Consider the following 22,701-nt stretch of genomic DNA (forward strand, 5'->3'; position numbering starts at 1 on the left):
AAGTTTCTAGCAGGTGGTAGAGAGGCACGTGTCGAAGTATCCATCCGTCCCAACAAACCTACCCGCTTGCTGCTCTCCTCCTCCTGAGCCTTCCTGAACTCGTGCTCCAGGGAGCAGTCCAGCTCGTTGAAGAGGCCCACCTCCTCGCAGTTCTTTAGGAATCTCGTCGGGGTCGGAGTCTGGTCTGAAAACATAGACCAAGTGATCACAGATGGGTCTTTTCCTCAAAAGTGAGTGACAAAAATAAATAAATAAATAAATAAATAAATAAAAAGTGAGTGACAAGCATGAGCTACATTCACAAAGCCTGTCCCCTCCCCTTAATTAAGATGCCTTACTAGCCACTCACAGTCTCTCAGCCCTTTAAATACCGGGACCATATGCAAGAAAATAAAACCATAAACTTCGCAGAAAGAACATGATAGAGAGAAAGCTACAGTATGTGAGGGCTTGCCAAAGCTCCCTCTGGACAACTTCAGGAGATCCTGCCTTCCACCTCCCTGGAGTCTACATCATTTGAATATACATTGCAACCTGGAGAATGCCCTTTTCTTTCTTTTAAACTGAAAAAAAAAAAAAAGATTTAGCTAAAATCAGGCCCTCCAAAAATCTTCTGAGCCAATGTTAAGCCTGACTTCAGGGAAGCTGGAAGGAAAAAAAGATTTTGTAAATTTTTATGTCAAACAAAAAGAAACAAACAGGCATGTTATTTCCATTTTGTTAATGGAGAAAGAAAATTTAACAAATTCTATCTCTCATTCTGAGAATCATAGAAATATGATAAAAGGTTCCAAGTCAAACACATTCAGCTTTCATCCTTTAAAAATGTCATTATTAATTTTATTTTCCTTTGCTATAGCCAAAAGAATGTTCTGAGAATGCTCTTTAAAAGGAAAAGAATTTCTTTCATATTCTTGACTTTCTAGAGAACTCAGTATTTAGAGAACTGAAAGAGCTGAAGGCATTATTTGTGGCTTAATATTATATTTATGCAGCCTTTGCAGTTTACAAAATATTTTCACACGCATTTTCTAGAATCTAGATCTCACAAGATCCTAGAAGGTGAGTGGGGTAGAATTACACCTTTGTAGTCAGTAAGGACATGTCATCTTCCCTGGGGAAGGTGCACTTGAGTTGACATGAATAAAATTGTGTAAAATGCCCTTTCTCGGAAGATATAAGAACCTGAAAGGACCATGGCGTAAGTTTCACCATGCTGATTTTTTTGCACATAGTTGAAAACTGAGGCCGAGAGTGATTAACAGTCTTGCTCAAGGTCTGCCAAGTAGATGGTGGCAATGTCAGGATTATAACCAAGGCCTCAGTGCTGTTCCCACTCCATACTGTGTTATTCCCACTAAGCCTGTGGTAGACACTGCTGGGTTAACTATGACATTGACCTACACTCGGCCTCACAATTTCTTCCTCTGCAGCTCTCTAAGCCATCATGACTGGTCAACTGAAGAGTTTCCTCAAGTTGAAAACAATTTGCCATTCCTGCACTCTATTTATAAATTCCTATAAGAAACTAGAATTTTATGTACTTTTCTAAGTCATATAGAGAGTAGTTAATCCCAGTAAATCAGTAAACTATCCACCGAGATTCAAAGAATATCTTAACATACATGAGCAGAAAGTGACTTGGTGTCCCCATCTTCAGAGGCAATGTCTCTGGATTCCCTATGGGTAAGGGACTTTCGGCACCCAGATGGCTGACTTGGATTCCCACATAGCAAAATCCCCATCTGCATTTTTTTCCCACTGTTAGCTTGATCTCCAAGATATTGAGCTCTCTTTGCAGTCCACAGACAGCCTACCTCAGACGATCAGAAATTGGGCATTACAGGTAAGAGATATGTGAAAGATTGGGTTTTGTTGCTAGCATATTAATTAATTTATTAAGATACACACATACACACCTGTACATCCCATATATACATATACCTTTGTGTGTTTAAAGAAGACAAAATTAATATTTATGCAGGATTTTATAATTAACAAACATTGTCACCCACATGATCTAGAACCTAGGTCTCACATGATTCTATGAGGTAAGCAGAGTAGGTATTATTTTAGAAATGAAGAAATAAGCTTCCTTGCACAAGGCCACACGATTTATAACCACCTTATCACTAAGTCCTCTCTCACCTTCAGACATGATCACCTTACAATCTAAATCCCATGCTTGGCCCTGCCAGATCCAAAGGGCTCTGTCGTGTGCGCAAAAGACAATTTTGACAACTCAGAAATATATATTTGAAAATAGTGAGACTTTAGGGAAGTTCTGTGCTTGATATTACTCATCTTTCAAATAAAACTCTAAAGTTTTATGATTCCATAAATCCTAAAATCACCACCATAATGGATTAGCTTCAAAAGTTACTGTTCGTAGGCAAAAGAAATATATGACTATTTAAAGGACAGTCAAATGGGAACATGAGTAATAGTTGGAAGTTGGACACATAGTTAGGTCAGAGGTAAGGGCTACATACACAGATAAAGGAGTTTTTTGAACAGAATGTCTAAGTAGACAAGATTTGAGAATGAAAATAAAAGAGTATGTGTATGTGTGTGTGTGTGTACATATTCTTTCATTTATTGGGTGCTTACAGGATGTCAGGCTTGGTGGTAAGTGCTTTGCATATACTATCTCATTAATTTTCATAGCAACTATATTAAGTAAAAATTGCTTTTCCCATTTTACTTATGAGGAAACTGAGGCTTGCTCAGGTCCAATTTGGAAATTGAATCACATCATTTTAATGGCAATTGATAATCCTAACAACCCTTGGTTCTTTTGAAATATCTTGGAATCATTTATATCCCTGATATGATAGAACTGCATTACAATCCTACCAACTCTCTACTATCTTACAGGAACACTTTCACTATTTAAAAACCTGAAAAAAAAATCACATAAAAGAATTAAAATATTAGACCACTTGTTATCAGCAGGAATTGAGTTTACCAGGTTTCAATTTTCTTTTTATCCTTCTGTGCTTTTTTGTCTTTTTGGCGATTGAGAAGTTGAGGGCCATGATTCAAGGTAGAGGGTATAGTCATCCTAGCACCCTCCATAAGACTCCTGAACTCTAAGATAAGATGGTCTATGAAACTGAATTGAGACTAGCATGTAAGAGGCCGATCCCCAAAGTTGAGAGATGTTTTTCGTCTGTTCTAAATAAAATTATTCCCAGAGAGCAGCACCCATCTACATCTATGAACAAAGGAGCTTGCAGGATGGCACAGGGATAGCAATGACACCGACCATTGTCACGGACCTCTTCAACAGGGAAACAAAAAAGCTCTGGGACCAGGGAAGCCATGGGCAGCAAACACTGTTACTTCCCTCCCACCCCCAGAGCATAAGGGCAAGAAGAAAGCCCTAGGGCTGTTACCTAATGTGATTTGCTTTACTGTATGATATAGTTCAAGAAAAGCAAAGTATATACCTATATATACACATTTGGAATAGATAAGGCACACTATCCCTAATTTTTTTTTTTTTTTTTTTTTTTTTTTTGAGACAGAGTCTCGCTTTCTTGCCTAGGCTAGAGTGAGTGCCGTGGCATCAGCCTAGCTCACAGCAACCTCAAACTCCTGGGCTCAAGCGATCCTCCTGCCTCAGCCTCCCGAGTAGCTGGGACTACAGGCACGAGCCACCATGCCCGGCTGATTTTTATATTATATATATTAGTTGGCCAATTAATTTCTTTCTATTTTTATGGTAGAGACGGGGTCTCGCTCAGGCTGGTTTTGAACTCCTGACCTTGAGCAATCCGCCCGCCTCGGCCTCCCAGAGTGCTAGGATTACAGGCGTGAGCCACCGCGCCCGGCTATCCCTAATTTTTAATTCATTTTTCTTTTGGTGAATGAGCGATTCTTTCCAGTTACAACAGGAACCAGAAAATGGGGCTTAACTTTTGTTCTAACATTTATTAGAATTAATACAGGGTCTCCAGTTGTCTTTGATCTCACATGGTACCAGTTCCAAGTAAGCCAGGAAATGTGCAAATGTTCAAAAAGGGGACAGCTAAATCTATCAACTGCTTAAATAACAGAGGCAGAATTTCTCAGCCACATGAACACATTGTCAAATAACTATTCCTGCTGAAATCAGACCTGGAGTTAGTGGGTAATACCCATGGCCATAAATTAAAATTCCTATAAATTACGCCTTATTTAGAGCCAAGAGCATACACCAATTAGTTATGGCACCAGCAATTTCTATATCCTGTATAATAATGGCTGATGCTCTGTTGTGGATAATATCTATGGTGTGTTCATTCAGTAGTGAGAGGAGGTACTCTGAGGACTTACAGGAACTGGTTTTCAAGAAGAACTCAGAGCTGAGATGATTGTTTAAGGTCTTCCACTCACCTTTCTTTTAGCGCTTCGACTTCAGTGAGGACCATCTGAATGAAAGAAGGGGATAACCCCAAATTTCAAACTAAACTTAAATAAAAATAACTTCTGAGTTTGAATTTTACCGGAGTTGAAAGTTTTTAGTTGTTATTCCTTTTGTAAATCTGAACTAGCTCTGCATAAACACCTGCATGTTACCCTCTTGCAGAGAGTGTGCAAATGGCATGCCAGGTTCCTGGGAGACCCACACACCTGGGGCAAGTGCCAGTAGGAATCTTCCCCACTTCTACTGTTTTGCATGTCCTCCAGGGTTTCTTTTTTTTTTTTTTTTCAGCAGATGCTAGGGATACAAATGTTAAGGTTATGGAGTTCTTCACTAGACAAAAAGGATTGGCACCAAAAGGGATAAAAAAAATTCCGTTGCAACATTTGTCATATTTCAGTAGCTGGTTCTTTTGCTAGGCCTGTTTCCTGAAAAAAAGGAGTGCCTTTCATGGAATCACTGCCTCTGTAAATAGCTAGGCAAAGCATACCTGCCATGTTGAGACTCAACTCATTTATCTACCCAGAAGAATGCCAACAACTTGGCCTTATGATTTAGGAATTCACCCATCAGTTGTATGATAGGAAATTTTATCACATAACCACATTATCAGCTGGGCAGATGATGAGTATATGGCTAAAACTTTTTTTTTAAAGGAACTCGCAAAGTTTCCCATCAGTTTATAGTCTGCCTAGCATCAACTGCTTCAGCCCCAGTAAGTACGATTATTCCAACATAAAACTAAATGACAAACACAAAGCTAAATTTCGAAACCCAATTCTTCTTTTAAAAAGTGTTTAGTCTATTCTACATTTAATAATAGGTTGCTCCCTTATTCAGTTTCAGAGCTACATTTGAGTTATATGTGTGTCTATGTTTCCTTTTCCTCCATGGTGAAAAAGGCAAGTCCACAAGTCATCAATTAAAAAAAATAAAGGAAAAACAGAGGCACTCATCCTGTACCAGAGAAGAGTGTTAACTTCCTAAGCAAAAATTTCTTTCCTATTGGTCTGATATTCTCAATTACAGTATCACTAAAGGACTATATAAAGTAACTTTATAGCATGTGGTATGAAATTGATAATGGCTAGAAATACTATAAAAGCCTCACTAATTCAGACTAATTATAATAGTTTGAATTAGTGATCATTCTAATTACAGGGTATTTTTAAAAAGGAAATGCATTTTTATTATTTGCACGACACAGCTCCAACCCTAAAAATATGGCTTAATGGAATGCCTCAAGAGGTCATTCAAATCAATAGAGAAAATTATTGGAATTAGTGTATCTATCTTAGTGAGAGTCAGGCTTCTCAAAACAGGCATTTTTCTCAGGTAATTTTCATATTCTTTTTGTAATTATATTTATCTCATAAATTTTTCAGCAAATGCTTTCTTTAAAATATTTTTAGTCCCTATCTGAATTTTAATAAGGCCCTAATTAAGAGAGTTTAGAATTTAAAAATTTTAAATAATCTTTTATAAGAGCAGTAATCTGTAACAACTCACAGAATTCCATGGAATTTCAGACAAGCTTCTTTGCAATAAATGTGCCTTTTTATTGTCTGTGAATATACAATAGGAGCCATAGGACCTTCGCAGCAACACTGACGTTACTATTTCCCTGCGTCCGTCCCAAGAGGCAGTGCTACCAAGGCAAGTATGAGTTTTAGAGAGTAGCTGTGAAATGCTTAAGAACCATCCTGGCTGGAATGATTCAGGTCAGTGTAGAGACGGGACACACTCTCATATTCTTCAACCATAAGCTAGAATCCATTTATCGCCAGGATAGAAAACTAGCGGGCGAGATGCCCTCACGAGTGCCAATTAGGAAAGCCTCTGACAAGGGCATCTCTTATGACACATGCCCAGCTAGCTCCAGATGACACAGATTTAGATTTAAATTAAACAAGTAAATACTCAACACCTACTTGCGATCAACTAGATCAACTGTAGGCTACCCCAAGTGTTCCAATAGCAATCAAGCCACAATTTCAATTTGCTTGAGCAAGACACTAAGCTAGTAAGAATGGTTCTTAACATGGTGAGACCAAGTCTCTGATGGCCAAGTGAACTAAGGGACCAGGGTGATTTTATTATCAAAAATTTCCCTGAATATCAGAAGCCAAAGCTTAACAATACAACTTAGTCCCTGATTTCCTTAGTTCCCCTACACTCTTCTTCAAAAGGGACTGGTTTCCAGGTGGAATAAAGATTACAAGCTTTTCATAGGTAAAAGAATATTGCAGAGCAAGTGCTCTGAGGTATTCAGGGGAATTATTCAATCTTCCATTTTGCCTGGCCAGCTATTAATTAGAAACATGAATGGGAGAGTGACAACTCCTATAAATGCCAATAGCCACTTACATTCTATTTGTCACAATGGATGAGATAATCTGATTTTAGAACACAACTCTTGTTCCTTGCAATGCTAATATGTTAGAAGAATCTCTTTCTAACAACTTTTGACTATTTTCTCTATTTGATAACTATTGAAGAGATAAGCCAATAATGTAAGAAAAAGCAGTTCATAGATTTATATCCAAACATAAATCTAAGACTGAAAGATGTTCTTAGTATGTGTAGCTTGCCAAATCCAGGTGTATAGTAAGAAAATTATAGACAGATAGGGACTCTGGGCAAACTACTTATCCTCTTGATCTTGTTTCCTCATATGAAAAAAAAAGTGACAAGGATAAATGACCTCATGTATGAAAGCACAGGGCACAGTGATGGGCACTGGGCAGGCAAGAATGGGAAAAGGTATTATTGCCACACTGTCCTCCAGTGCAAGCCATCTCCACCACCCTCTGCTCCATAAAGATCCAATTGATTTACGTAGTGGGAAGTTACCATATACCTTTACTATCAATGGAATTGCAAAGACAAATAGGTAAGTGGGGGTTATGTGTGAATGTGTGGGGTGGGGGCAGACTGATTTGCTTATTTACTTATTCAGTTTTTAAAAAAATATATCCCAACTCATTCTAAAAAGAATTTGGAGTGAGATATGCCATCGCCCCTCTGGCTTCTCCCTTAAAATGTCCATGGATTACTGAGTAGAGTTTCCAACAAAGAGCCATGAGCAATGGATTTAGGTTCTGTGATTGTTTGATCATGACTAGCCTCTTGGGAACAAACGTTCTTGTTCACGAATCACACTCTTTCTCTGTGATGAGAATTAGGTTTAGAGCCTGGAACTAGAGATAGACTCTGATTCTAGACCTAATCCAGGGTCAAGTTGGGTTCTGAAGGACTATCTTGTTAGGTATGCCAGATGCTCCCTATTAGATGGTGAGTGCTGAGAATCTGGTAAGGAAGATGGACTGAGAAAGCCAGTCTCTCTTGCCTGTCTTTGATGCATCAAATCAGACATAGCCAGCTGTGCCACATCTGGTCTTGTGGTCTTACCACGCCCAGTCCCACCATATTCAGAAGTCAGGGAGAAAGGATCCCTGAGTCCATAGTGCCCAGAGTCCTTTCCTGACAACCCACCCTTAGGCAGCCTGTTGGCCGGCCATTTGCTATTACATTGTAATGTTTTATCTTCATCATAGCACTTGTCACTAACTGATATTTTCTTGTTTACTTATCTGGGGCTTTTTTTGTTGTTATTATCTCTCTTCCTCCACACCCCACTAGAGTAGTATGCTCCATGAGAAGAGGAGCCTCATTTGTCTTGTTCAGTGCAGCATGTTCAGCAACTAGCACAATGGGATCCTCGTAGGCGCTCAGTAAGTGATGAATGAATGAATAAATGCTGGTGGAGGGGCAACTTCAGCTCCTCTTCCTACACTAGTGCCTGTCCTAACTTCCCTCCAAGCACAGACCAGTTGCAAAATTAGCTGGGCCATGATGGCTGGTGTGGGATTCCTAGTCATTTAAAAGACACATGGTTCCATGTGTCTCTCCCAGGCTTCCCACCTGAGATGTCAATTGGATTTTTACCCTATGGGAAAGGTCCACAACACTCTTGAACTTCATCTTCCCTTCCATGCAGCAACATCCGTCATCTGCTAGGTCTCTCTCCCGTTCTCTCTCTCTCTCTCTCTCACACACACACACACACACACACACACACACACACACACACACACGTGTATGAGCTCCTGGGTGGACACACATGCCCACGCAGCCCTACCTTGGAGGATGGCCTTGTCTCATTTTCTCTCCATAGGAAAGACTGAACTTGCTGGTCCAGAGATTTACAGTGGGGAAGGAGAAAAGAGGGAGAAAAAGTCCTGTGCTCCAATTGAGGTGGGGTTTTTTTGTTTGTTTTTTTCCGATCAGAATTCTTATTTGGACTATTATTTGCTTGTTCAGCTATAAAGCTGCACTTTAATTCCCATTCTGGGTTTTTTCCTATACAGAACCTGGGAACCCTATAAAGAAGTGAGAGTGGGGATGTTTCACAGGGCAAGATTTGGGAATTCCTGGGTTCCTCACCATAATTCCATTAAAATATACTCAAACACCATCCTCTTTACCTCTATATTGAAATTAGAGGGTGATTTTCAAACTGAACAGATTGTGTCATATAATAGCTGGTAATTTTGAAAGCTGGGTGTGGAAGTACATGGGACAAACAAAGATGGGAGGACCCAGGTGGGAAGGGCTGTGCAAGTCTTTGCTCTCAGAACAGAACACTGTAGTCCCCATTTGTGTCCCTTCCCTGCCCCCTTGGAATAAGGGGTTTATGTTTACTATCTGTCCAGACGATCGGAGTCATCTTAACAAAACATCATCGCTTTCTTTTAATACCCTACCTTGTGGCATGTGAAAAATCATTTATAATCATTTTTTAGTGGTAAAACTCTAGCCTGAATGAAATGGACCTTACAGCAAAGCTATGAAATTATTTCAGATCTTTCAACCCTTCGGAAACTTATTATCGAAGGGTATATCTGTGACATCTTAACACCTTCTCTAACTACAATATTTATAACTAATTAAAGATGAAGTGATTTTCCAAAACAAAGGTTAACCAGATTTTTCTGAAGTTTGTCACGTAAATACCTATCACATTTTTATCTTCCTAATATATGACAAGCCCCAAATCATCTGAAATGAAATTCTGTGTAATTGAATATTACTTGGGAAAAAAACAGTCTAAGAGGAATTTAAAGATTTTTGCCCTGATATTTGTTGATTTAAGATTCGATTGATGAAATTTTTATTCTAATGGTTCTGTATTTCAAGTCATATAAAATCATTCATCTTCATGATAGGCCACAAAGTAGGCTTAAAGTAAATAAAGTTTTAATGAACATATTTTTGTTTCCCAGGACCAGGAGGCTTTAATGTGAGTAATCTTTTAAGGAACAAAATATTCTAATATCACATAAACACATACAACAAAAGGCGGAATAACTCTCTAGTTGTCAAGGTACTAAAGCTTATCATGGACAGTATGACAAAATATAATTATAGACTAATTTGAACCTATGAACATATTTTTAATAAAAGTAGGTTCTGAAGCTTTTGATTAAACAAATAAAATCTTCAGTCATATGTGTAATCACAATGTAATTTGCTTAAACTATTGTTATGGAAAATGAGGCTTGAGAAAAGTAAACATTGAAGTATTTTCTGGGGCAAAAAAAGTAAAAACACCCAACAGATAGCCTATCCAATGTGGACGATGCCAGTATGTATTTCACACAGTTTCTTAAGTGCAAAGATATGGGGCTGGGCTGGGGAGCTCTGCACTCCTTTCCAACGAGAAAATTCTATGAACCTACAAACATGCTAAGTGGGTAGCAAATTTTAAAAATGAGCACTTCATTTCACTGGCAGTATTAAATGATCACCTACCAACTTCATCAAAAAACATGAGAAAGCAAAAGAAAATGTGTCAATATAGTATTCATGCTGTGTTCCTCGTGCTTATTTCTCCCTTCATTTTTCATTCCAAATGTGACATGAAAATTAGAGTTACTTTTTTCCCAATGAGTTTCCACCTGGCACCGCCTGTGATGAGCAGGAACAACCTCAAACTAATAAGGATCTGGTAAGAACAGCTGCAAAACTATAAGAGATTAAAAAAAAAAAAAAAAAAAAAAGACCTGTCTTAGGCAATACACAGAATGCTTCACCCCGGTGTTCACACATCTTCAGTTGTTTTTCCTCAGACCTTCAGAAGGGGCACATTTAGGGCCATCCTAGCAGCCTGCCTGAGGGACACTGCACTGGTGGCTTACCAGGCAGCCTATTTTAGGGATCCAATTGGGGAAAAAATAAAGAACTTACAGATTTAAGTATCGGGAATTGCAAAGTCTCTAGCCTTGCTACTTGTGTATCTACTCTTAAACCATAAAGCTATACTATGTGTGACTCTATAGAACATAAAAGAATAAGCCATCCTTCCTCATCCTTCTAGGCTTTCAGAATTCTTACAAATCTGAGTTTCTGCATCTCTGTTTGCAGACTTAAGGAATGACAAAACAGTTTCTAAAGAGCCAGCTCATTCTAAAAACAACAAACGGGCTGAGAGAGGTGGCGGGTGGTAGGTGGAGAGAAAAGCAGAGGCTGCCTCTGAACTTGGAGTCTTCCGAACCACGGCAGGTCCGCACTATCAACAAGTCAATAGCACAGTTGTGAAGACGCGTGGACGGCTCTGACACCGGGCACATTTGATGGTGTATATGAACTGGGGAAGCCTGACAATACAGTAGCCATGTGCAAGTCAGTGCGTGAGGATCGCAGGACCAAGGGCCCTCATCTTTGCCCTGGCTTGTGAGCCTGGGAAAGACACTGCATCGCCTTATGCCCTTTCTATCAGTAACGTAAGTGTCATAATCAGCCGTCTAACAAAACTCTTAGAGGATACACTAATAATAGTAATAATAAAATATTTTCAAAAGCAAAGTGCCATAGAAATGCTAAATTACATGAGCCAGGCCTGCCAGGGCAGTCAGTGCCTTTTCTGGTGTCATTTAAAACATGTCCGGAGGTGCAGTATCTCTTTTGTATATATCTGGCCTAAGAAGTGTAACAAGAGATTACTTGATTACCCTGCTAGGGGTTTATGACGCACTTTATCCTACATTTTTTCATTGACTCTTCACAATAAGCCCATAAAATAGGTTGGGCAGATACACTCACTCCCGTTTTATGGGAAAAGAAACTGAGGCCCCAAAAGGTTCACAACTTGCACAAGGTCATGACCAGGTAAGGCAGGGTCCGGGCTAGAGTTCAAGTTCCTCACTCCTATCCCTACACTCTTTCTGATTTACTGCACTACTGTCAAAATGGGAAGGAATGGCAATTAATCGATGGATTTATTATTATTACTATTAATTTCTGCTCGCATTTTCAGAGCACTTGCTATTTTTCCCTGTATCCTCTCATTTAATCTCCCACTTATGAGGCAGGTACTGATTCTTAAGGACACCTTTACTGACCATCTCAATCCAGAAAGAGAATTTCCCCTACTAAAGCTGCATAGCACTGTTTCCTCACAACACTCATTTGATAAATAGATCACGGGTGATCCTTTACTTTAGCTAAGTTTTCACGTGCATACTATACTGTGATGCCCACTAGGGGAGGAGGCATAGCCATCGTTACACTTCCCATGGCACTCAGAACAGTGCCGTGTGCATCATAGATCTCAATTAACATCTGCTGCTTGAGTGACTACAGGTATGTGATTTTTAAAACAACTTATAGGGACCCATGTTCCCTAGTAATAAATATTGCACATTCCAGAAAACGAGAAGCTACAGCTCTTTCATTATGTGGGTGAACATTAGCTGATTACACTTCTGCTATACCTTAGAAATGTGTATTTTCAAGGCACAGAATTGGCCAGTGGGAAGGAGCCCACCAAAAGAAGAATAAGCATCTCCCTTCTTTGCCTGATGGTTCCTTACCTGACAGCATGTTGTCTGTTTTTATTGAGGGAAACTTCAAAGTCATCTCATGCTTGTGCCTGTGAATCATCAGATGATCCTCTGTTGGGAAGCGCTGTCAGACAAACAGGAAAAAAAAAGGGAGGGGAGAAGAAGAGCCATTCAGTTCTGTAAAACATCTTTACCATCGTAGAGAAAACGATTTATTCAGCATTGCAAAGATGAGAGGCAAAACAAAAAATCAGTTCTGAAAAAGTGTGAAAGCATGAGTAAGTAGAGTTACAAGATTTTTGATGCTAGCAAATGTGCTGGGATGTTCCTTGGAATAACCCAATATATGCATCATAATTTCCATTACTGTTAAGTAAAGGAGTTAACCGTATTGCAGACAAATCTGGCTGAGTACTCATAATAAGTAGGAGATCTTTGCCTTCTGTCATTCTCTGATACCCTACACCGTCCCCAGGAACTTTTTTAAAAGGCCCCTACTTCCTAGATAGTCCCTGGATGTGGCCAACTGGGTTAACTAATCAGTAAGCTATATATTTCTTTGGGAACTAGAGGTTTGCTCTGAGGGTAGACTTCAAACTTTGTATTTAGTTAAAGGATAAAACGGGAAGAAGTAATGAACAATGTACTAAAATAACATGCACCAAAAATATGCTGTGCCCTAACACCTATCTAGGGTAGGCAGTGTCTTTAAAAAAAAATAAAAGTGTTTAAATGAATGTGTATTTGTGGTCACAAAGAATAACCAATAATGGCAACATGACACAATTAAAAATTTCCCATTTCTTCTTATACATATAAGAAAACCATGTCAAAAACAGGAAAATGAATTTAGACCTGAGTAGCACTGGAATTTTGCAAAATCACTTGGAACTTTCCTTTAATAGTTACTGCTTTACATAAGAATGTAAAATCAAGTCTAAGGCATGAAAAATACACTAGATTATACATTATCTATAGATTAACCCAAAGTAGGAGAAACAATGCATGACAGAGGAAAATACTTTTGATTCATATAAAACTTTGGGAAAGGACTATATGCCACACTTAATTGTTAATATTTCACATATGTATCTACAAGTGTACACCATGAAATTTGTATAGTATGTTTCTGTTTATGAAGACCTTGCCCACCCCTTATCTGATTTTTGACAATTGTCTGATTTTATAATTATACATATGATTTCATAGTAATATGATAAGTTATTTTTAATGTTCTATACTCCATACAGTGTAAACCAATACTTTAATTTTCAGGGAATGATATTATGGTTGTCAAATATTTTCTGCTGTCTTCTGGTCACATAGAAGTATTGAATTTTCTGGCCCTCTTGTGGTTGGGTAAAGCCATGTGACTAGCTCTGCCCACTTAGTAATGAATGAATGAATGGATTTATTGTCACTCAGTGGTGAGCATTCAATTCCTGGTGTAAGACCCTCTAGTGTTCCCCCTTCCCCATCCTTTTAGCATGGCAACTCACAATATTGGAAATAGTGGCCACTCAATCATCCTAAATCTCTGAAGGATTATGAAGAGTATTTCTGAATTCTAAAGGATTATGAAGAACTTCCTGCTGATCTACAATAGAAATGTATTCTTGGGTAACAGAAATAAGCCTTTGTTGTTTTAAGCCATTCAAGCTTTGGAGTAATTTGTTATTGTAGCAGATCCTATCCTGACTCAGACTGGTATGTTTGTAATAACTGAACTGAACAGAGTATCTGCTTTATCAAAGTCAAATGAAAATAAAGGACAATAAATTCTACTGAACATTTTCAAATCTTTGACAATTTAGAAAATCTTTCAGAGTCTCCCACTTTTTTAGGATAGCGATACAAATTTCAAATAACTTTTTATACTATGGTAGAAATCTTCTCTGCAAATAGTTTAGATTTGTGCTAGGGAGAACAAGGAAATTCACTGGGCTGAACTGTATAGAATATTCCAAAGGAAGTTCTTTGTATAAATATCACTTATTTACTTGTCATTTATATCATATAAATTGAAGAGCACAGAATTCGAAAAGCATGGTAATTATACCATATTTCTGAATACATAGAAGTTTATTTTATATGACGTGTTTTTTTGCCACTGGTTCATCTATTCTCTTGGTCTTCTATGACATTGTTCAATGACTGCACCCACTATTTGACATTACCATGTGTGACTTAAAGACAATGGTTAAATGTCCTAGTCTGTCAAAAGCCTTATTATAATTTGGGGGGGCATGTATATAACATGGTAATAGCCTTCATTTCTTATCTAAAACCCATTTTGACTCCATAAAATAATAGCCTACAGTAGTGATATTAACCATAATAGTTCTTAAATAATAATAATTTCCATAAATACTTCCATATTAACTATAATTACCCTCCAAACAAGACAATATACAAATCACAGAGACATTTGTGACTTTTAAAAAAAATTACATAGGAAAATAACAGCAAATTGTAAATAATCAAAATGTACAGTCTGCAACAGATACAGAGCTGAGAGAGGCCACTGGAACCTCAGAACATGGCTAATCCAGAGAGCAAAGGAAGAGTGACATTAATGTTGGGGTCTGGGAGATTAGAAAGAGCAAGAGAAGTTTGTTTTTCTCGTGACTCCTGAGACAAAGATAATGTCTTAGGAGCTATAACAACACCAAAAAGGTCTCTCTGGTCTATCAGGCTCTCAGCTCTATTAGGCCATTCCTAATAGAGCAACACTTCTTTCCAATGACGGAAAAAGGGGGAAAAATCTTTCCATCACCCCAGTGCAGTCCAAGCACTGATAATTCATACTTCCTCCCCCTTCCAATTCCCAGCCATCCTTTCTTCTCCATGCAGGTTCCCAGGCTATGGGATGTCCCTAAAGTCAATGCCATGATCTCAACAACTGACTTGACTGTGAGTTCCTAATACCCCACCAGGAGACCCTTGAGTGGATGTGACATTTAATTCTAACACCTCTTCAATTGAAAGATGCACATATTTTTTATCATAGCTTGTCAAGAAAAAGAAGAAACACTTTCACATTAAATGGAGACATCAAGTTTTAGATGCATCTTTATATTTAAATTTGCAATGGAGGAAGCTTGGAATTGTACTTTAAAATCAAGGAACTGTAAACTCTAATTTCTAGGTCTGTTCTAACCTTTTCCTGAGTCCACTCAGCCTTCTCAAAGAAATGACCTGCTCCTTTACACAGAAGTTCAAGATCATTCCAAATGGGTCCCCTTCAGTGTTTATTACCGCCTCCACCTCAGAATTTGTGACTCTCTTTCCATCCCCTCCTCTCTCAGAAGAATGAGCGTCCCCACTCCTCTGCGGGATCCTCTCCACCCCGTGTCTTCTGGGGACTGTCCCTGCAAACCAGCACGCTCACTCCTTCCCTCTCACTGGTTTCTTGCCCTTGACTAAATCCAGCTTGGCTAGCCTTTAACTTTAAAAAAGCTTCTTCCTTCTCAGGCTACCATTATATCACTCCGCTTCCCGTCACCGCCTGGTGCTCCTGAAAGAGTCCTCTGTGCTCGCCACCTCCACTTCCTCACCACCCACTCGCTCATTAATCCCTTGCAAGCTGGCCTCCGCCCTGCTGCCCTCCCATAGGTCGCCGGCAAGCACCTACCTGCCAAACCCAACAGCCTCCGCTCGGTCCTCTGACTATCCCAGCTCTACAGGTCTGACACCAGTGACCACACGTCTGTGGCATTTATTTATTTATCCTCTGCCTGATGCCAAAAGGAGAAAAGATGGCTCCCAGCAATACGTTAAAAAGTGTGGGAGAGCATCAATTAGTGACTCCAAAAGAGAAGGGATCCAGAAAGAAATGAGGCTAAAGCCCAAATGCAAACCAGAGGGCAGTCATTCTCAACCAGGGATAACTTTGCCCCCCACCCCCACCCCACTCCAGGGGACATTTGGCAATGTCTGGGAACATTTTTGGTTGTCACAACAGGGAAGTGCTATGGGGACCTCGTGGTTGGAGCTGGAGATGCTGCTAAACGTCCTACAATGCACAGGGCAGCCTCCCACGACAAAGAATTATCCAGCCCAGAACGTTAATGGTGCCAAGCTTGAGAAATTCTGTCATTGGATCCAATGACTTGTGTGCAGCTCTCTTCTCTCTGACTTACCTAAATGTCAGATATGGCTAACGACCCTGTCCCTGAATTTCTCTCCTCTGCTGTCATACGAAACCCTGGAGGTTGCAGGCAAGCCTCACTGGCTCCCAATCCTCTGTTGCCTTTGCTGGGTGTCCTGAGAAGCCCAGTCCCTTAAATGCCCCTTCTTTAGGGGAGCCTGCAAGGTACCTCCCCAAATAAAGTAAACACCCCCTTATACTCTTCAAAGTGGCCCATGGTCTTCTTTATGGAAAAATGCAATTGACTGACTAATTGATGAGTTGATCATGTGATTACAGATTTGACGCCCAGGCTCTGTGAGGCTCTGTGGGGACAAGGACACATGTGTTTTGTGCAATGCTGTTTCCCCAGGGCAATCAGAGTGCCTGGCACATAGTAGGCTTCCAAACCGGTTGAGTGGCCAGAATGGAATAAAACTTAATGTCACATTTTCACAGCCAAAGCAGAGCAAAGTGCTCAGAGTATCTGATTCCCTTTGGCTATCAAGACTTCTATTTAAAGAAAGTGGGTGGGAATCCATTTTACCTTAGGAACGAAGTTTTAATTTAGTTACCTGTGTACCTTAGGCAATATTCTGCATTCACTGTGGGGAGTCCTGATCTAGCAGGATTTTCCCCAGTTACTTATCAACCTATGTTTTCCTAGCATTTCCTACTTCAAAATGACCTCCAAACCAGTTTGCTCCAAAATAATTTTCCCCACTGCTTTTCTTATTTATAAGTTAGAAATAAACATTGACACAAAAGCCCCCAGTGAAACTTCCAGAAACTTAGCAAAGGACTCTGGGTGCACAGTCAGAGGCTGGTATCAATCAGCAACAATGTTCTAAATTTCTATGGCTTATTCCCTCCAGGACGCTCTTAAAATCCTCCACAAACTCTCTCTCTAGGGAGATAGAACAAGAAGAGTCCCCAGTGGGTGTCAGCTCCCATCTGACTCCCAGGCATTGCTCCATACTGCACTGCCAACTCCACCACGTGAACAGGCAGAAAAGCTCAATTCCCTTGAAACTACTGGGTAGCTTAGGGAAAGAGTATAGCTACCCACAGGAAAGATGCCTGTGCTCTGGAATCTAAACTCATCCTATATCTCATTACAATGAAGATCTTGGCATAAGAGCAACCACAGGTGGTCATTTTCCAATGACCGGAACATGAAGATACCCAAAGGGGTCAAGAGTAGAAAAGGTCACACTCCAGTTCAAACGGTAAAATGCAAAGTTTTGATGTTAGGCTATGAACATTTCTTATTTCTTTCAAACAGCTAGGTTCCAGTAGAATAGTAGTAGTAGCAGCAGCAGTTGTAGTAACAGCAGCAGATATTAACTGAGCACTTAGTATGTGCAAACCCTATGCCAAACACTCTGCAGGTAGTATCTGTCTAACTCCCATTCTAATTCCACTTGATGGGAGCCATCAGACACTAAAAGAGATTTAATCCATTGCAGCAGGACAACTTCTCTTAAAGTTTAGATACAGGGGGAAATTGTAGGTGCTAGAAGAGTTATAGGGAGTTGTTTTATTACTCCTGGGGAAAAACAAAATAAAATTGAAGCTACGATGGTGACCTATTTTACCAGTAATCCAAAGGTCCAGCCAGTATTCAAGTGGGCTATTGTAAAAGTAAGCAGCCTCCTTCTCCCTTTCCAAAATGACAGCCTTGCACAGCTGGTGGGCAGGATGCATCTGGTTTGCTTCCAGGGGGAAGTTATGGGTGGAAACATCCAACGCTGCTATATTTCGGGGGCTATGAGCAAAGTAGTCACCACTATTCAAAGGGGAATGTGATAATCACGAAGATGGTGATGATCATGATAGTGAGGGCTACGGACTTTGATAGTATCTTGGTAGAGAAGAAGAGCCCAGGGCAGGCGTGGCTGCCAGGTGAGAGCTGCTTCCCCGTGGGAAGTGGGTGCATTCGCTGCATGCCAGAGCACGGAGGATCCGCACACTCACCTGGGAGCAGCCTGGGGCACTGCAGACAAACGGCCTCTCCTGCTCCAAATTCATCTTGGATTCCTCATAAATCTGAAGGATCAGAGGGAGAGGGAGGAAGGAAAACAGAAATCCATGAATATCTCCTGCTTCCACCCAAGCAACATGAGCAAGGCAATCGCTCGGAGCCCCCTTTCTATGCCAACTCCCAAATGAGACGAGCAGAAAGTTAACCTGAATGAACACAGGTCCTGCTTGGCGGAAGTTCACTAGGCTCCCCGGGCTGGGTGCCTATCGTGTTTCCTTGAGCGTCTATGGACTTGGCTTTGAAGAAAAGTGCCACAGAGCTTTCACAGCAGAAATCCTGCCTGTGGAAAGCCACCTGGTGAGTGTTGTTACCAGGTAAAATCGCACCTGCACAGGAGGATTCCGAGGCAAAGTGCACACCGACCCTTCTTCAGTCCCACTGAAAGCTTAGTGCAGTGAAAGTGGGGACAGTCACTGGGTAATCACCAGGGTGATGGGCAACCTTCAGCAACACATCAAATCATGCACCCATGATTAGCCCAGCAAGCTTCAGCGTCACCAAGGAACACAAAAGTAGCCCTGGAACCAGTTCACCAAAGGATTCTGTCAGTGAACCACACTCTTAAATTCCCTTTCCTACCAGGCATTCAAAGATGTCACAACAAAAATTATCCGAGTTATGTGGGAATAAATAGAAATCAAAAAATGCAAAAAAAACCCACATAACCTTGGATATTTTGTTAATTTTGTTTTATAAGCTGATTTGAAATTCATATTAGATTAAGACTGCTGCCCCTCTGATCTAGATAAATTATCCAGAATATGCCTTATATAGTATCCACAATAAGGTAGCTTTAATCAAATGCTAAAATCAATGCTAAAATCAAACTTAGTCAATGCTAAAATTAAACTTATATCAAAATATACTGTAGTCTTTTCTTATGTAGCAGTTCAGTTTTAAGGTGTGCTCATTAGGCAAAAATTGAGTGTAGTCAAAATACCTTTGCAAATCCTCCTCAAAGCCAATAAAAGTACGGTGTACATGGTTTTGTGGCCACCAATCCACACAGTAACATAACTTTAAAAAAAAATCATAGGAAGTACTATACACATTTAAATTACATAATTTAATTCGTTTTCTAAATCATACTCTTTTTCTTGACAATTTTAGAGGTGAGTTTATATAAGTTACATGTGCTGCTAGTGGTGCATGGCTTTACTAACTGAATTAAAACCTACTGCTTTTACTCTAAGCACAGGAAACAATTTGCTTCTTTAAAATGCTGCTTGTAGGTGATTCCAAAAGGACTCCAGAGTCACCTCTGCCCCTGGCGAGGACACTCTGCTTGGAGTCATGGAATAGTCACCTCTGTCTGAGGGAAGCTTTATCTTGCAACCAAAACCAACTCTGCAGTATTTTGTATACCATTACACATTGCCACCCAAACACTAACATTTCTGACATATATATTCTTTATGAAAATATATGCATACTTTCACTTTTCTGAAGCACAAAGTGAAAAAAGACTCGCCTTAGCACTGTCAATGAGATATTAAAAAACAAAACAAAATACTATGAAACATTTTCAAATTACAGAGTAAGGTCTGTGCATCTAAGTGTGTGCATTTGGAGGTGGGCGGAGGTTTTGTGGACAAGCATTACTGGAACCTCATGCTAATATTAAATATTGCCAATTTATACAATTATAAAATATAAATTACTCCCTTATTTGGTTAAGGGGAGTCTTTCTTGGATACCGTTTAAGAGCTTTAGCTGCTAATGGAAGGAAAGAAAACCACTTTTGCTAAGCAACATTAAGATCACATAACAGCAAAATGGGAAAGTTCCATGTATACACATTTGTGGCCTACATCTCAAAGTAGTAATTAACAATAATAATTAGATTAATATCCAAGCAACAGAAGTGAACAAGACTGGAAGTACTACTGCTGAAGGTTTAAAAAGATTCCTTAATAAGCCAAAGTGAAGAAAGAGATTGACCAAGCCCAAGTTCTTATGTATGAGGAGAAAGTATTTTTCTACCATAATCATAGCACCACCCCAAACCCTGGTCCACCAAAATACTGACTTTTCCCATAAATTCGGGCCCATAATGCTAAGACTTTAGCAATTCTGTTTGATATCAACATTGGCTGCATTATCTTAATCACTGACTATAATTTGCATATGGGCTGTAGCAAATACCTTGGATTTTACTATGATGCTGCCACTTGAATGCAGAACAAGGTTCAACCGTATAGATTTTACTCTGTTTTACTGAGCTTCGTGATGTGGATGTAATGGTTAGAAGAATGTGATCGATCTAATTCAACATCCACTGAGATGTGTCAGCAAAAGAAATCAAGACTCTGGAGATACACTTTGAGACCTACAGAGTCTGTCCTCAAAATGTTTAGACTTTAGTTATCAATAGGTTCTACTGAGTTACGATTGTCATTTGATTATTTTCTTTTCAAACACAAAAATCTGCGTCAATTTATTACGTGCTATGGATCCCCTGGACCAAATATGTTTTGGCAACAGGATGGTGGAATGCAAGTCTTAAGGTAAAATGGCAGTTGCTAAAATAAAATAAGTTTTAAGTGATTAACAAGGTCTGAGGTGAGTGGGTGTGTATATGTAAATGTGTGAACCTCAACTGCTGTAGTCTGAGCTCTGCAGTTCCCACATTTAGCCCTCTGCAAACAGCACTCCCTTGCTAATTCCTTTCTGTGTAGGTGTTTGCAAGAGTTTCCCTAAATGGTACCACTCTGCCACATAGGGTTCATTACTGTTATCAACTGGTATGATCTGGTCTAATGTATTAGTCAAGAGCCATGGTTTATTTTTATGGTCTATTATTATGATTCTTTTCTAGCACATATTGTAATAATTATTCTCTCAAATAGGCTCCTACTAAAGCCCTGCATAGATTCTTTTATCATCCATCAAGTGGGGGCAAATTGCTCAGACAGGATTTTAGCCAGGTTGTTCTACACTTGGTCCTCAGAAGTCAGGCTCCTCCTCTCAGCTCCCATTCAGTTGTTTTACTGGCTGGCATTTTTTAATGAACCAAGTTTTGCTTGGCAACCACGATACCCCAGGCTCCACTGCAGAGAGCTTACATAGTAGGCGTTCAATAAATATTTGTGGAATGGATAATGAACCTGAATCATCACAATAAACTGCTCCAAACAGCTTGCCTGTTCTCTGCTCCTGGGGCAGTGGTTTTCAAACTTTTTTGTGCAGAATCAAGTTTTCAGTGAGGCAAGAGGTTGTGTGGGCTACTCACTCCACCTGTTCCCAGTTATGGCCAGAAAAGAAATCTCCCCAGATTTAATGTCAAAAAGTCAAAATTGCTTTTGGTGGAAACAATGAGGTGAAGCTAGTTTTCATTTGCATGTGTAAATGTATTAATTCCTTATAAATTATCTATTCATATCACCATAGACATTGACACTACTAAAGTCCAGTCTATTAACCATGTGTGGGCTGCTTATGACCCCCATGCAGCAACCTTTAAAAATACAGAGTGATCCCATAACTTGGGTTAGACACTTGGGTTAGACACAGTCATAATTGTGGCAGACACTGTCTATTCATTTAATAGTTTCTAAATAGTACTCATTTTTGTTCTTCTTTTCCAAAATTCAGATTCAATGCTCAATTAGAACAAATGCCTCATGAGTCTAATCTCCCTTAAAATTTTTGGAAAACAACAAAGAACCTTAATAATAAACCCCAAATAGTACATAAAGTGAGTTGAGGTTTTTCATAGTTGACAAGGAGATGACAGACTTGATTTACAATTCAAACCCTCAGTTGTCACTGGATTCCTCTGGCCTAGCAATGAGCAAGAATCTCTTTCATTGTTCTGTGTTTGACCCCACGAATTCCTGGTCTGAAATGGGAAATCGCCCACAATGGCTGATGCAATCTATTCAAATGCTTTGCCAGCCATTTAGGGATATACTTGGAATTATTAATACTCTTTCATGAAAGGCAAACACTACAAAAAGCAAATGCTACTAAAACCTTGGATAGTCTACACCATATACTGTAAATATCTATTTTAAATTTGAGGGTAATGACTGAGCCCAAATGGGGTTAAAAATCGATCTCATCTGGTTTGCTGTACTCAGCCAAGAGTGATGCTTCCCTGGCTGAATCACAGGCATCCATCACTGATCCTTAGTCAACATCAAACTCCCATCTTACTGGGATGGCTCAGGTTTCCCCCAATCACAGCAGATAGACTCAGATAGTGATAACGTGATTTGGAGGAATAAGGCACTAAAAGGGCTGTTCTGATCTGAAAGCCTGGCAGGTGCACTTA

At 39.6% G+C, this 22,701-nt stretch overlaps 1 protein-coding gene across 1 annotated transcript in view; it reads right to left on the minus strand.

Moving 5' to 3' along the window:
* Window positions 1–22,701, minus strand: part of CREB5 (cAMP responsive element binding protein 5) — a 550,201-nt gene that overhangs the window by 303,593 nt on the left and 223,907 nt on the right. The window contains exons 3-5 of the mRNA XM_076006338.1: window positions 18,359–18,430; window positions 12,283–12,376; window positions 63–184 (exon numbers count right to left, since the gene is read on the minus strand). Of these exons, the coding sequence (XP_075862453.1) occupies window positions 63–184; window positions 12,283–12,376; window positions 18,359–18,412 (270 nt within the window). The 5' untranslated portion in view covers window positions 18,413–18,430. The remainder of the gene's footprint in view (window positions 1–62; window positions 185–12,282; window positions 12,377–18,358; window positions 18,431–22,701) is intronic.

Source organism: Microcebus murinus, chromosome 9 (assembly GCF_040939455.1).
Source record: "Microcebus murinus isolate Inina chromosome 9, M.murinus_Inina_mat1.0, whole genome shotgun sequence".
In the NCBI taxonomy this organism is placed as follows: Eukaryota; Metazoa; Chordata; class Mammalia; order Primates; family Cheirogaleidae; genus Microcebus; species Microcebus murinus.